Genomic DNA, 14698 nt, shown 5'->3' with positions numbered 1-14698 from the left:
GCCGTCCACTTTAAAAGCTTTTAAAACTTTTATGTGCTCATAGACAGGCAGCCCTCATCTAACTGTGCTTCCTCCTTTACCTGCGTTTTTCACCAGTCGAAGGTTTGTGGCAACCCCGTGTCACCAGATGGTGTTTAACATTTTTAGCAATGAAGTACTTTTAAATTAATGTATGTACACCCTTTAAATTTCTAGACATAAGGCTATTACTGGACACTTATTAGACAAGAGTACAGTGTAAACATAACTTCCCCATGCACTGGGAAACCAAACGTTCATGTGATTTGTTTCATTGTCATCATTGTGGAACCCGTCCACGGCATCTCCAAGGGCTGTCGGCACACATGGACACACATTTACCATGTGCCCGTATTTACAGATACACACACCTACACACACACACACACACACACACACACACACACGGGAAAAGATGGTAACTTTGTATAAATGAAATCATACCATTAAGTGCCCCCTGCTTTTAAATCTAGCACCTTACCCCACCAACACCCCTTCTCAAACGACATCAGGCCAGGAAGCTCTGGCGAGGAAGCACACCCTGAGACCGCGCACACACCTTGCTTCGAGGATTTGAGGTATTCATGACGCTCCGGAGCTCTCTCCCCGTGTAAAGAACAACGCCCACAACAGTACCTAAAGTGAGAAAAACACGACCCAAAGAAACGTTAATCCAGACAGGCAGGCTTACAGAGAGGAGTCTGACCCGCCTGAGAGGACATCCTGTCACTCCAGCACCCACACCATGAGAATGTCCCCAAGTTTACGAAGGGGCCAACCAAGATCTCCGTCCACACCGATGAGATGGAAGCCCCCAGCCACGCGTGGCCGCTCACAGTTAAATTCCATTAAAATTAAATGAAAAAAGTTTCCCATTTTCACTTGGCCACATTTCCGGTTCAACAGCCACACAAGGCTAGCGGCCGCCACGCGGACAGGGAAGACACAGAGCACCTCCACTATCGCTAAGAGTTCTACTGGTCAGTGCTGGTCTCTGGGGTCCGACAGCCTCTGACAGCAGAAGAGGTGGGGGAGCAACGCTCTGCCCTTTATGCCACTGACCTGAGAGCTTCCAGGGGTGCCTAGAACTTCCTAAACTTCGTGGCCTAGTGAACACACCCTTCTCAGTAGGGCACGTTCTTCCCGCTGAGTGGTTCCTTTCAGATTTGGGGTGTAACGAGCACACTTGGGGGATGTCTGTCTAGATGACAATTCATTCCTGAGAACTTCCCGCTCCATCCCTGCCTGCAGCACAATAATGAAAGACATCAATCCTTGTAAAGAATTCCTAGAAGAAACACAAATGGCCAATTAACATTAGAAAAGGTGCCTAACCTAGGGGATAATCAACGAATGGCCATTTTTAACCCTATCCTACTATACTGAAATCCAAAAGACCGAGAACATCCAGGGTTAGCCAAGAGGCGGGGAACTAGACTCCATCGTGCACGATGCTGGCTGGGGTGTAAACTGGAATAGCCTGATTTAGAGGGAGGATTCGCGATAATCTGTCAGAAACGTACCTTTGTCTCCCCTTTTCAGTGTGTGCCAGGAAGACGCTCCACACAGTGGGGGAGACGGACAACTGAGAAGGAGAGCAAGACCCCGGGTAATCACAGAGCGCGGCGCGTGCCGCGGTGACACAAGCAGAGGAAGACAGGAGAGGACTGGGGAGGCTGCTGGTGTGTACTGGGCGGGCAGGGACACAGTCTCTGAGTTAAGAACATCTGAGCGGAAGCCTGAAGCATGAGAAGGGCCAGCCCACCAAGCTCTCAGGAAAGACCCCAGGAATACAGACGAGCTGGTCTCCACCAGATAAAGAAAACCCCTAAGCTTCTCGCCTCTGGCCCCTGGCTCTCGGAGTGCCGCCCTCAGAGGGCTGTACCAAAACACTCGGGGAGGCTGAAACAGAGATGGGAACCGAGCCCAGCCCCAGATGAAGTGCCGGGGCTGTGTCTCCTGGACAAAGAGCCCTGGGCGGAGACACTGAGGTCCCCCAACTTAACGCACACGGTGTTCCACACAATGCGATTCCTTTCCAGAGAGGTTCTCGGCAGATGGCAGGCCGGCGAGAGCAGGCTCCCGGGCAGATGGCAGGCTCCCGTGAGCGCAGGCCCGGCCCCGCGGCAGATGGTCCGACTGGGAGCCGAGCCTGGGCTGAGCAGGGGCGGCTGCAGGCCACTGCACTCACTCCGGGGTGGGTCTCAACCCTGATGACCAGGGCTCAAGAGGGTCCAGGACAGGGGCCCCTGAAGGGAGTGTCCCCCGTCCAGCACTGGCCAGTCTCAATGCCTCTGAAGGCTGCTGGAAATGGCCATCCCCCAACACCTCTCTGTGCTCAAGGCCAAAACTGCCTCTAGGAGATGCAGAGCCCGGCCTCAGCCACCCAGGGCGGCAGCACGCCCACCGGCAGCCCACAGAGCTGCGCTGGTTAGGCCTGCCCGGGGCTTTAAAGGTTTATAATTTGTTGCCAACTTCTAAACACAGGAGCTTTCATATAAAAAAGAGGTTCCGGCTTCTTCTGGAAAATCGGAAGATCTGATGCTACTGGGTCTGTGGTCCTCATCGTGTTCGCAGCAGGTGGTGAGCACAGACACTCCGTTTAGCCTGGCCCCGCTCATCACAGTCCCCACCCAGCCCTTGAAGACCACCTGACCCGAGCCCCTCCACCCCCAGACCTCTGCCCCTGCTTCCTCTGCTGTCACTCCTGCGGTCCCTCCTTGTCCCCACTACCCTCCTCACTCTCGCCCTCTGCCGCCTGCAGACTGCGGCATCCTCTCCATCCCGCCAGCCAGCATCTCCACCGAGCCAAGCTGCTGTGGTCAGGAACTTCACAAGTCCTTCCAAACTCTCCACGGCTGTGTGCAGCTGGGTCAGAACTACACCATGACTCCTTTGTTCCTCATTCGCAACAAGGTAAGCAAGCAAGTAGACGCTGCTGGGACGTTCAAGTGTGTGATCCCAGGACAAGCCCTGAGGAACAGGGTATAAACCAGCTGGGCATTACCAGACTCACGGGGCAAGGCACACATGGTGTGACCTGCGTGCTGGTGACACACAGCAGGGCCACAAAGATCCATCTGCTACAGACTGGAGGGTGGGGGAAGTGGGGCAAGAAACTGTTTCCTCTCCACAGAGAGTCTGAGAAGGACTGAAGTCTGTAACATCCAGGCTCCTTCTCTGCCAAGCACCCCCACCACCTGCCTCCCCATCCCTTTCCTATCACCGCCCCAGTGACTCCTCAGCCTAGCAGCACTGTGTGGGGTCACCATGGTAACTGCATCCTCTACAGACTGATGCCAGCCAATGCAGCTGGACCCTTAGCATCGCCTGGCAAGCTTTCTTCTTCTTTAAACTTTCAACTGATAACAGTGGAGTGACCAAGACACAAGAGTTAGATTCTAAAGGGAATTAAAAAGTGAAATCTCATATAATTAAGAGTATGTCTGATGGGTGTTTTTCTAGTTGAGCAACAGAAGAAAACAGCTCACACTTAATTCTGTGTTTGCATTAGAATCAGAGTGCAGTCAGCAGTTTACTGGGTGAGAAGTAGGGGAAACTGAGGTCAGCTAGGAAAATGGTTAACTGCCCAGCTCCTCCGACTCCCTCCAAAACACACGCCCACTGAAGGGCATGGGAGGCAGTGCCACTGAATCACTTGAATCATGGCTCTCTCCCTGTCTTCCTACATCACCAAGCACAAAGAGACGAATTCACACAATTCGTTTTAACTGCAGAGCACATTTCTGATGAACCGTCTGAAATCTTTTCTCCCATCTTCAAGATCCCAATTCACCTTCCATTCTCCCCCTCCCAGGAGATGATCTCTTCAAGGCTGTGTGACCTTAGGCAAGTTGCTTAACCTCTCTGAGACACAATTCTTCATTCCATTAAATGTCCTCATTTCATGTTGTGAGATCAAAGCAAGAGAATGGCAGCAAAAGTAAGAAGTGCCTGACAAACAAGACTCACTATTGTTCATCTCTGACATTGAGGCTGACAAGCCTTTTCAAACTCATCCCCTCCTCCTCAGAATTCTTCACGTTCTCACTAAAGCACCTTCCCTTTTTACTGGTTTCAGAGGAAATCATAGAACTCTCCTTCCTCCCATCTCGTCTGCCGTCTGTATTAAGCTTAGAGTAATGTATAAACCCATGAAGGTGGGCACAAGGATCCTCTGGTAAACCACAGCACCAGACCTAGCAACGGAGCTTGGCGCTGTCACGAGTAGGTGCTAAACAAAGATGTGCTGCGTGGAAAGAAAGAAAGTAGGAAAGAAAGAAGAAAATCACCAGAACGAAAACCAAACAGACACGTGCACGTGTATTTCTCATGGAAATATTAACATCATCAAAACAAGTGCCGAGCAAACTAATCGTCAGTCACCCCTACCCTGACCCACCCAAGGGCAACCACTACCTTGAGTGCAAAAAGGGACGTGTGTACCGTTCACGGCACAGCCCGGCGAGGAGACGGGCACATCCCCGGCATCCCCGACTTCAGTCCTGCCGGTGCCAGGTGCACACGACCAGGTTTTAACCCCACCTCCTCAACACCTCCCTCTGTTCCACCTGAAGACACAGGCGTGTATCACAGGATGTTCTCCAGCCCAAAGTGAGTGCCAGCTCATGCTCCGTCTCCAGGCCCCATCAGGCTGTGGCTTCACACCAAGCCACCAGCACGAATCGGTCCAAGTGTCTGGAGCTGCGGTTGGAGCGGAAGGAAGACCCCTTTTGCTAGTTATTTGTCCTAACTTCACTCCTTAAACCACAATGTATTCCAGGTAGAGCAAATATTTTCATCTAAAACCATATTAAACACTCCAACTATATAAAAAGTTTAAACCTTCCTGCCGAAACATGAATGAGATCAACTGGGGAATGGTAACTGGAATTAAGATGACAAACAGAAGGGTAAGAGCCTGACGGTGTAGAGTGTAGAAACCATGTTTTTAAATGAGCCCATCAAAGACAAAAATGGGCACGAGGCATAAACTGGCAATTTGCAGAGTTTTTTTTTTTAAATGCAAGTAAACTAAACACAAACAAAGATGTTCAACTTCACAAATTACTTTTTAAAGCCAAACCAACATGTTAGATATTTATTCAATGTCTTTCAAGTTGGCAAAAATGTAAACGTCAAACAACACGGTGCTGGTGAAGGTGCACATGTAAGGTCACCAGGAGTGTGACTCAGAGGAGGGAAGTGTGCCACGAGAATGGAAACGCATAAGGCAGAGACCCTCTGGCTCAACATGGTGATGACACCAACATTGAGAATTTCTACCTGGAAGAACCAACCAAACAAAGCACATCACAGACAAAAACACAAGACAGGCAATGGACTGTGGGAAAATGCTCGTGGCATGTAAGAGATGATCATCTGATACTCCTTTTTCTAGAAAGCATTCTTCCAAGTTAACAACAAAAAGAAAAACCCAGATGGCAAACTGATGGACCAAAATATTAAGAAACGGCTTACACCTGGAAAGACGTTCCACCACACTCACAGCTAAAGAAATAAAAGTGAAAACAATTAATAACAAGACACCATTTACCCCCTAACAGACTGGAGACCCATAAAACAGTATTTTTAACTCCTGAATATTAAATACACCATAAAAGTTTTTTAAAAGCCAGATGACATACATATGGAATCTAAAAAATAAAACCAACTAGTGAATATAACGAAAGAGAAACAGACTCACAGGTAACAGAGAACTAGTGGTCACTGGTGGGAAGGGGGAAGGGGGAGGGGGAGGGGCAGATAAAGAGGAGGGTGCTAAGAGGTACAAACTACTATGTATAAAATAAATAAGCTACAAGGGTACACTGTACAACACAGGGAATAAAGCCAACATTTTATCATAGCTATAAATGAAATATTAACCTTTAAAAATTCTGTATCACTATGTTGCATACCTGAAACTTCTATAATATTGTACATTAACTGTATGTCAATTAAAAAAAAAGAAACTTCAAAAAAGGGAAAAAAAAAACCAGATGACAAATGGAATGGGAGAAAAAGGATATGAGGTTTAGGCATTAGAAATGAGAAACTCTTACAAATGATTAAGGAAAAGGTAAGAACCACAACAGAACAATGACTAAAGGACAAAAACGTAACTGACAAAAGAAGAAACAGAACACACGCAGGCAAAGATGGCCCAGCTTCCTGATAATCTGCAAAATGCACATTGAAAAACTTCTTTTTCAACTCAAGTATTAAAGATTAAAAAGAGTGACTAATTACTTGTTAGAAAATGACTTCAAAGTGGAGAAAACTGGTGGGGAAGAGAAACTAGTTCAGGGAGATTTGGGGGGACAGTGGCCCGGGAGAGGAGGGGTGGAGGGGCTGCTGCCTGTCCTGTGTGGCCGTGGCCTTGCTGTGGCCAGTGAGCAGTGGCCTGTGTGGAATCTTAAGGACCAATTTCTCACTTCTTTAGTCACCGAGTAACTGAGAACATTCCAGACTGTGGTGCGAGTAAGGCCAGCAGTGGAAAAGAAAAGGCAAAAAGCCTCGAGGGAGCGCTCATCCCTGTCTATTTGCATTGACTCTGTGGGATCTGAGCTGGTCACTGCTTTCCTTGCCAAACAGCATCCCGCTTGAGAGTTTTTGGGTTTTTTTTTTTTGGTACTAAAGAGCCACAAAGCAGCATCGAGCAGAGGATAATGGGCTGGTAGGAGAGAGAGAGAGAGAGCATGCTTGAAAAGGGAAAAAATTGATTCCTCCCACAGTAAAGACAGAAAGGTGTCAGCAGAGGAATTGTAAGTTAATAATAATATATAATTATAAATGTGATATAATAATGATAGCTGCATAGTGAGTTCTGCTTCTGAGGCCAAGTCTCTGGGTTCACGCCCCATCTTTGCCTCTCATGTGCTGTGTGACCTCAGGCAAGTTACTTTAACCTCACTGGAGAAGGCTCAGTTTCCTCGCCTGCAGAATGGGCATAATATGCGCACAAGCCCGCGTGGTGCTGCTGGGAGGGTGAGCGGAACGTGGAACACACGTGAGGGGCCCGGCACCGTGCCGGGCAGATGGGCGGCCCGCCTGGTGTCAATCCGGCGCTGCAGACCAGGCTCAGCCCCTGGAACCCCTTCTGCTCAGTTCCACCCCAGTGTTCGAACCTTTTCTTCCTGCACCCCAACAGGCCATTGTGCAAACTCGGCTGTGGAGTCCACGGACTTAGGCAATTTCCACGTTAGTGTGGAGTCCTGAAACACTGAGGCCCCAGCTCAGGCCTACAGCCCTCCCCTGGGCCCCTGTTTCAGCAGGACGGGCCGGGCAGTCCCCAGGGACACAGCTTCCAGCCAGAACGAGCAGGCTAACCCAGTTTCTGGTACAGATTAGGACGTCAATCTGGAGCGGCAATTAAGGGCTACTGGCAGAGTGGGCGCTGTGGCAAAGTCCACAGGCAAGAGCAGCTTGTCCGCCCAAGGTCTCTAAGGGCCTGAGGGGTGATCAGATGTCAGCTTAACTCCCTGGAGGCGCAGGAGCAAGTGGAAAACACCGTTTGACCGACAACTAATTTTCCCAACTGACAGATGATTATTCTCATCATACAAACGATTTTCTTTCCTTGGCAAATTGCTAACATATTCTCCCAAAGGGCGCCGTACCTGACGCGATGACCGTGCCGGCCCAGAGCGCGTTCTCGATGCTCAGACTCTCGCTGATCGGAGGGTCACTGTCCTCCTGCAAAAGACCAAATGGACACACGCTGAACTACAGAGGTTTGGGGAGAACCCGCTGGCAGTTTCCAGTCTGCTCCTCTCAAGACGGGAAGAGAGGACGACCCCCGTTTGGAAACCCCCAGCCCAGCCGGGAGAGAAGGGCTGAGCTTATAAAGCATCATCCGTGGACCTTTCACCCCCAAGGAAACACCTGAAAACGCTGGTTCATGACTTAAGGAACACTGAAGAAATGCTTTACAAGGTGAGAACCAGAATGCAGAGGAAACCAAACAGAAACAGCCCCTTGCTGGCCAGTCTAAGGGCTTACAGAGCAAGAGCAGACACCGTCTAACGTGGGTTCTATGAGTCTACTGTCCCGGATTCCTGGAACAATTCAAATCCAAATTTAATTTTTATTCTGAAAGGCTGGGAAGCAGCTTAAAAATTATAACCATGGTGGACAGGACTCGCAGGAATAAAGGCGGATGTGGTTCACGTGGAGGAGACGGACAGAGTAACCGCTTTTGGACACCAGCGTGAACGCTGATTCTAACACCACCTGGCTCGAAGCTGTCAGGTGATTCAAGCTGCGCAGAGGCCGGAAGAAAATCTCAGCGTGTCGATTTTACTAAGAAACACACGACAGCTTTCAAGGCGGGGCCTTCTTAAGGGAGCTGTACCCCACCTTGCGTAAAGCTATTCCCCGACCGACCGGCAACCCCTCGGCAGGCCTTCCCCGCGGACACGTGCTCCAAGCCGGGCGCTGGGTCAAGCCCGGTGCACTCACTCGGGTGAAAGTGCCCACGAAGTTGTGAATGTCGATGTTCGGCTCCTCCGCGTAGACGTACGAGCGAATCTGAAGGAGATCCTATTCGACAACAGTGTCGTTTCAGAGGCAAAACAAAGTCGGTGTCTGATTAAAGGGATTTCAGGAAGCACCCACTATTTTTCAAAAGCAAGTGTATTTTCCAAACAGGCTCTCAAAACCCCCGGGGGCAGGTGGGAAAACAGAGGGAAACCTTCCAGTCAGTAAGCTTAGCAGTCGCTGCCCACCGTATCCCAAGACAGCCTGGGACCCTGAAGTGAAGACTCTGCGCTGACCTGCGTTTGCCCAGCATTTCAGCATTTCCACAGCTCACTGCGGGTGCAGGTCCCCGTCCCCTGCAGGCTGCTTTACAAGAGTTGTTCCTACCGGTTAAAATACTCGCTCATTCAACAAACGGCGATGGGGCACCTACTCTGTGCAAAGCCTTGGAAAGGGCAGAGGGGTGAAAAAGTGAAGAACAAACACCTCGCACCCATGAGGATGGATGGCTACTGTCCAAAAAACAAAAAAATTAGTATTGGTGAGGACGGAGAGGAAACTGGAACCCTTGCGTACTGTTGGTGGGGATACAAAATGGTGTGGAAAACAGCATGATGGCTCCTTAAAAAGTTAAACACAGGATTACCACGTAAACAGTGATTCCACTTGAAGAATCGAAAGCAGGGTCTCAAAGAGATATCTGGACACCCATGTTCACAGCAGCATTATTTACACCATCCAAAGGGTGGAAATAAACCAAGTGTCCATTGATGGATGGTCAGTACACACAACAGACTATCACTCGGCCTTAAAAAGGACGGAAATTCTGACACGGGCTACAGCATGGGGGAACTGTGAAGATACTGTGCTAAGTGAAACAAGCCAGTCACAGAGAGACAGACACCACAGGGTCCCACGGCCTTGAGGCACCTACAGCAGTCATATTCGGAGAGACAGAAGGAGAATGGTGGTGGGCAGGGGCTGGGGGAAGAGGGGAAAGGGAGGTGGTGCTTAGCAGGTACAGAGTTTTGTCTTCTGTGATGAGGAGCCGTGGAGATGGTGGTGGTGGGTGTGCAACAACGTGAAAGTCCTTCACGCCACCGAACTGTCTGCTTAAAAATGCAGACGGTAAATTTTGTGTGTCTTCCGCCCCCATAAAAAAAGACTGGGGAAAACCTAATCAAGTGGCCAAATTCAGGCCACGATGCTGCTTAGCAACACGGGTATGGAGTGGAGCAGGGGCCACCGGCCGCGCTCTCAGCAGGCCCTGCGCTCCCTGCAAACCACCCAGGAAGCCCCGCAGGCAGATGTGTGTGCAGCGTGGCTTCTACGTACTGACAAAAGGCCCAGGGACACAAAGTGAAAAGAAAAAGCTGCAGAAACCACACTCCACCACCAAGTGTGCAGTTGTACGTTTGTAAGGAAGTGTGCTAAAAACGACGCGGAAAGTCACCACCGACTTCACACGATGCCCCACGGGAGAAGGTAAGCTCTGGGGCAGAGGCTGCGAGCAGCACGTTTCACTTTTTCCTGCAGAGCTCGCTAAACAATGTGAGTTTTTAAAAATAAATAAATAAATAAGAACATATTCACGTATGACTCAGGTGAAGCCTTCCACACCATTCTTTTCATCTATGACTTTGTCAAAACGCTGCTCCCCAATCACACCCCTTCTGCCCCTAAGGCTGAGAATTCCCTGGTGGCACAGATGGTGGCACCTTATCTGTCTCTGGACCCCAGCCCAAGCCTGGAGCAGGTGAACGTTTATGAAGCTGGGTGATGCCTCCAGAGGGCACACCAAGAAAGGAGCTCCACGCTGCAGGAACAGCAGCGCCTCACAATTCTAGACTCTTCCAGGCTGTCTCCTGAAGAGAGTGCCTCCAACCATGCTGGGGATCAGAGTCCTTTCTTTGGAGGAATCTTACCAGGAAGTGGAACATGTCACCCAGATAAAACCAGAACCCCCTTGCTGAATTAGCCCCATCTCAGGGGCACGATGGTGCCTGCAGCGACCTCCTGACCACAGTTAGAAACTCACCAGATTTCCTGGTCTAAAAAATAGTAATAACGCTGGTGCTACTTCACTTCCGACTGGCCAGGAGGAATCATTAGTCCCGTGGGCACGTGTATGGCTCCATTAACTCCACTGAGACACAGAACTTTCTCCTCACAGGATGTGGTCAGGAGCAGCATTAATCAGCGTGGCCACAAGCCCAGGAAGAGCTTCCGTGTTCTGCTTGGTCCGTTCAGACCACTACAGGACATGTCAGTCTCTGGGCGTTTAAATTACATTTCGTGATTCTGTAACTAGTCCAGAGGCCACGTCCAACCCACGTGGCTTGCAATTAAACTTACTCTTTGGCTCCCTCCCTACATCACTCTAGAGATTATGGCATGAGTGACATGGGGCTGGTGGGCAAGTGGGGGGCCCTGGGGAGCTCTGAGGGCCGGTTGGTTCCAACTACAGTGACTGCCCCCTTAGACAGGACCTGTGTGCTGTTCCACACACTGCTCTACACGCTGTTCCAGGCACTGGGCACACAGAAGTGAACACACAGGACAGAACCTTGCTTTCGAAGATACTGCCTTGAAGTGAGTGGAAGGGGGAGCGGTGCAAGGAGAGGGTAGGCAGGAAATGCGTGTCTGACGAGGGGACTCGCACACAAAACCCAGGAGATGTGCGTATGGTCGTTCCTGGTGGAGAAGAGCAAGGGCAAATGTCAGGGGGCAGAAGCACCCCTGACGGAGAGGCCAGGGTGGCTGCAGCCAGCGGGCAGAGGGGAGAGGGCAGAAGCCGAGGTCAGGGCCTGAGCAGAAGCACCAGGACCGCAGGATGGATTCTCAGTAAGCTGACATGCCCGTGGCGATTCCGAGCAGAGGAATGAGGTGCTCTGGGCTGTGTGTTTATTTTACACCAGGCACCTCACCAAGGAGTCTGAGCCTCCCTCCGAAGAGCCCCATCCCCACAGGCCGGGTCTGCGTCCACAAGGCCACTCTCCTTGGAACCAGGAAGTGCTCAAGGCTCTCCAGAACCCCCCTCACACCTGATGTCCCATGTCTGGCCCCTGAGGGGTCTGAGTTGGAGAGCCCTGCGAGGACACAGGTGCCAGCTGGTGCTTCTGCGGGGAAAGCTACTCACGGCGGCGGTGGGAAGCCTCTGCGTGCAGGCCACGGGGAGCCGAAGCTTCCAGTCCGTCTCCCCGTCCAGCTGATCCGTCCGCAAGAAGCAAGACCCTGTCGGGGGGAAGGCAGGTGTGGTCTACTCCCCTGCAATTCATGAATCCCTCCCGTGGTGGCGCTGAGCAGCTCCCGCTCCGGTCCTTGTGAAAATGGCCAGTACACAGCCAACGACAGAAAGGGACAAACAAATACCCGATGTCCCAGTTCCTCTGGAAGCTCTGGGGTCAAATCCTCACTCCACCGCCCACTCACAGGGGGAGGTCCGGCTGACTTCTTGACCGTGTGTCCTGTCCCCAAACTCACAAGCTTGCTGTAATGGATTCAGTGGGATGACTGCCCTCCCAGCACGGTGGCTGGCACGGGGTAACCATTTCAGCCTATTCGGGACAGGCGTTACAAGCCCCTTCTCAGGAACCAGACCTCCTGGGATCAAGTTCATGCTCCACCGCTCGCTACCCACCTGCCCCAAGGCAGTGACTTACACTCTCTGAGCCTCAGTTTCCCCGAGAGCACAAATGAAGACACTATGGCGCCAAACCTCGCACAGCGAGGGCTAAAGAGCTGATTCGTGCGAACTGCTCAGAACGCAGAAAGGACCACAGGGACCACAGACCGTCTGCGGTGATGACCGGCTCGCGTGTTCCACGCGTGCGTATTTCAGTCTGATGTACAAGTCTGAGCAATTAGCTCCATGTTTCAGCAGAGAATCTACTGAATTCTCTGACACTGCAATTAAGACTTCTGAGAACTTTCAGGAAGATCTCTCCTAATTTTTTTTTTTTAAAGCAGGAAAGAACACTCCTGGGACCCTAACCCATACCACATCATTTTCATGGACTAGGACACAAGAACCGATCTGCAAACAAAGCTACAGTATTTAAAAGAAGACTGCTTTAATTAAGCTGCCTTCCACCCCGCCTCCGGATTACTTAATGTATTATTAGTATAAAATGTCATCTGCACTTTTTATTCAATTCATGGTGAAACAGGCTGCTGCAACCTCAGAGGAATATGAATGCGAGTTTTTCCCGAGGCTCAAAGGCCTCCAATTGCGCCTAACTTGTGCCTAACAGGCAAGAGTGAAACAGCCTGTCTCCTCAGAACAGCTGAAATTTAAAAGTGAAATAAAAAGAAAGGAGATCTGAGTCAACTGATGGGGTGGACAGGCGGTGGGGCAGGCACACCGGGAAACATACTCGGCCTCCAAACCTGCGGACGCAGGACCCGTGGGCAGGGTGCGGAGGGCAGGCTGTCCTGCAACACTTCACATAAGGGACTTGAGCTCCCGTGGATTCTGGGATCTGTCGGGTGGGGGGTCCTGGAACCAATCCCCCTCGGACACCAAGGGACAGCTGTAACTGCAATGAGGAGGGTCTTGGAAGAGACTTGAGAGGTTCGCTCGGACAAACGGGCTGCATCAGTAAATACACTGACGAGCAGAGGCGACTACGGCCCCACCAGCCCCACCACTCACAAGCCAAGGAGGGACAGGCCACCAGCCCCTCTCCCCAGCGTCTGCACTGCCCCATCTCCTGACACATCTCCCAGTATTTCCTCAGAAGAGAGCTCATTTCTCTCTGTTTCCTCTTGTTAGACTCACTTCCTCATCCCGCCAACTCCTGAGGCTGAGCTTAATGCGGCCCAGAGGGAGAACCGTGGCCCCTGTGTGTGACTTTCCCAGCTGCGACTCAGCTTGGGGCCGACTATCTCTGTCCTGATCACAATCTACCAACCTGCCCTGCGTTCACCAAAAACCTTCTTTTTTTTTAATGACAGCTCTCTATTAAGAGAAACATTTTTAATTTGCCTCCGTGGCTCCAAAATGATCACCTAACTTCTGTTACATTTTCAAATGATTATTTTGCCAAATTACCACTGAAAGGTTAATGGTTATTTCTGAAATTGATCCCAGATGTTTACCGTTTTTTTCTGATGTCCTCAGGAAGATCATGTCTGCAGGGACCCGCTGGTTCTGTGTTGGGAACAGAAAAGTGTAACTGTGAAGACGGGTGTGCAAGGTTTCCGCCCCTGCCCCCCGGCCCCCTCGGTGGGAGGGGGGCAGCCCAAACCAAGAGCCCCTTTTAAGTTTCTGCCTCTATCAAAGACAGATCTGGGGATTTGTTTTGTTTTGAATCTGAAAAATCTTGCACGCTGCTGTTACATTACTAATCCCCTACTGAAATCTTATCTCTGTAAGAGAGTTTCTAGTCTTCTGGCGAATCCAACCATTACGTCCTGAAATTCCAACCAGAGGACCCGGGGGCCGAAAGCCTGCTCCCCTAGCCAGCTCTCCTCCAGGCTGCCTGCTGAAACTAAAGACATCCTTACGCTCGGCTCAAGCTTTCTGCTTCTACCAATTTTCCGGGTTGATGGTTGGCTTCGAGTGGGGTTTTAACAAGGAAGTCAAGGAGCAGGAGGCAACAGAAGCTGTTCTCTAAAAAAAGAGGGACGCCAGCAGCAGCCCTCGTTTCACTGTGAACATTAAAGTGTGTAATAACATAAAGAGGCCCGGGTGGTTCTTCAGAGCTGCCGCCCAGAACTTCACTCTACCTCTGATCGACTGTGAGGTCTCGGATTTAATCCTTTTAAAAGAGCACAGTTCATTTCCTGCAGAAACAAGCTACGATGCAATTCTCTTCGAATCAAATACTATTCCAAGACTCGACAGGGCCACCCCCCAAATCTAGTATCTTCCAAATGTACACATTAAAACGAGAGATCAGTGTTTGTTGAAGCAACAAACATACCAAGAATGCTATTTTTAAAATGCATTTTTAGCCTTTTCACTGTTCTCGCGTTACACTTAACCCCTACTCTTCATAAAATGACAGAAAAGCACAATGGTTAAGCCAAAAAGTACAGGCTAAAATTGTTCAAAAGGTAGATGACGAATATTTTTACATGCTCATGCAGGCAGCAGACTGCTAGGAAAAACTTTGATACGTTAAAAAAAAAAAAAGACTTCAAAACAATAAACATCAAACAGGAAATCAAAATGTGCGTTTGGAAGCAGGATTTC

The 14698-nt window shown here is 50.3% G+C and overlaps 1 protein-coding gene across 1 annotated transcript in view; it reads right to left on the bottom strand.

Moving 5' to 3' along the window:
• ATP9A (ATPase phospholipid transporting 9A (putative)) overlaps nucleotides 1-14698 on the bottom strand; it is a 121745-nt gene that overhangs the window by 57058 nt on the left and 49989 nt on the right. The window contains exons 6-10 of the mRNA XM_031433609.2: nucleotides 13600-13651; nucleotides 11639-11733; nucleotides 8482-8562; nucleotides 7641-7716; nucleotides 578-654 (exon numbers count right to left, since the gene is read on the bottom strand). Coding sequence (XP_031289469.2) covers nucleotides 578-654; nucleotides 7641-7716; nucleotides 8482-8562; nucleotides 11639-11733; nucleotides 13600-13651 — 381 coding nt within the window. The remainder of the gene's footprint in view (nucleotides 1-577; nucleotides 655-7640; nucleotides 7717-8481; nucleotides 8563-11638; nucleotides 11734-13599; nucleotides 13652-14698) is intronic.

Source organism: Camelus dromedarius, chromosome 18 (assembly GCF_036321535.1).
Source record: "Camelus dromedarius isolate mCamDro1 chromosome 18, mCamDro1.pat, whole genome shotgun sequence".
Classification (NCBI taxonomy): Eukaryota; Metazoa; Chordata; class Mammalia; order Artiodactyla; family Camelidae; genus Camelus; species Camelus dromedarius.
The sequence above is the reverse complement of the archived record's forward strand: the minus strand, read 5'-3'. Positions and strand labels throughout refer to the sequence as shown.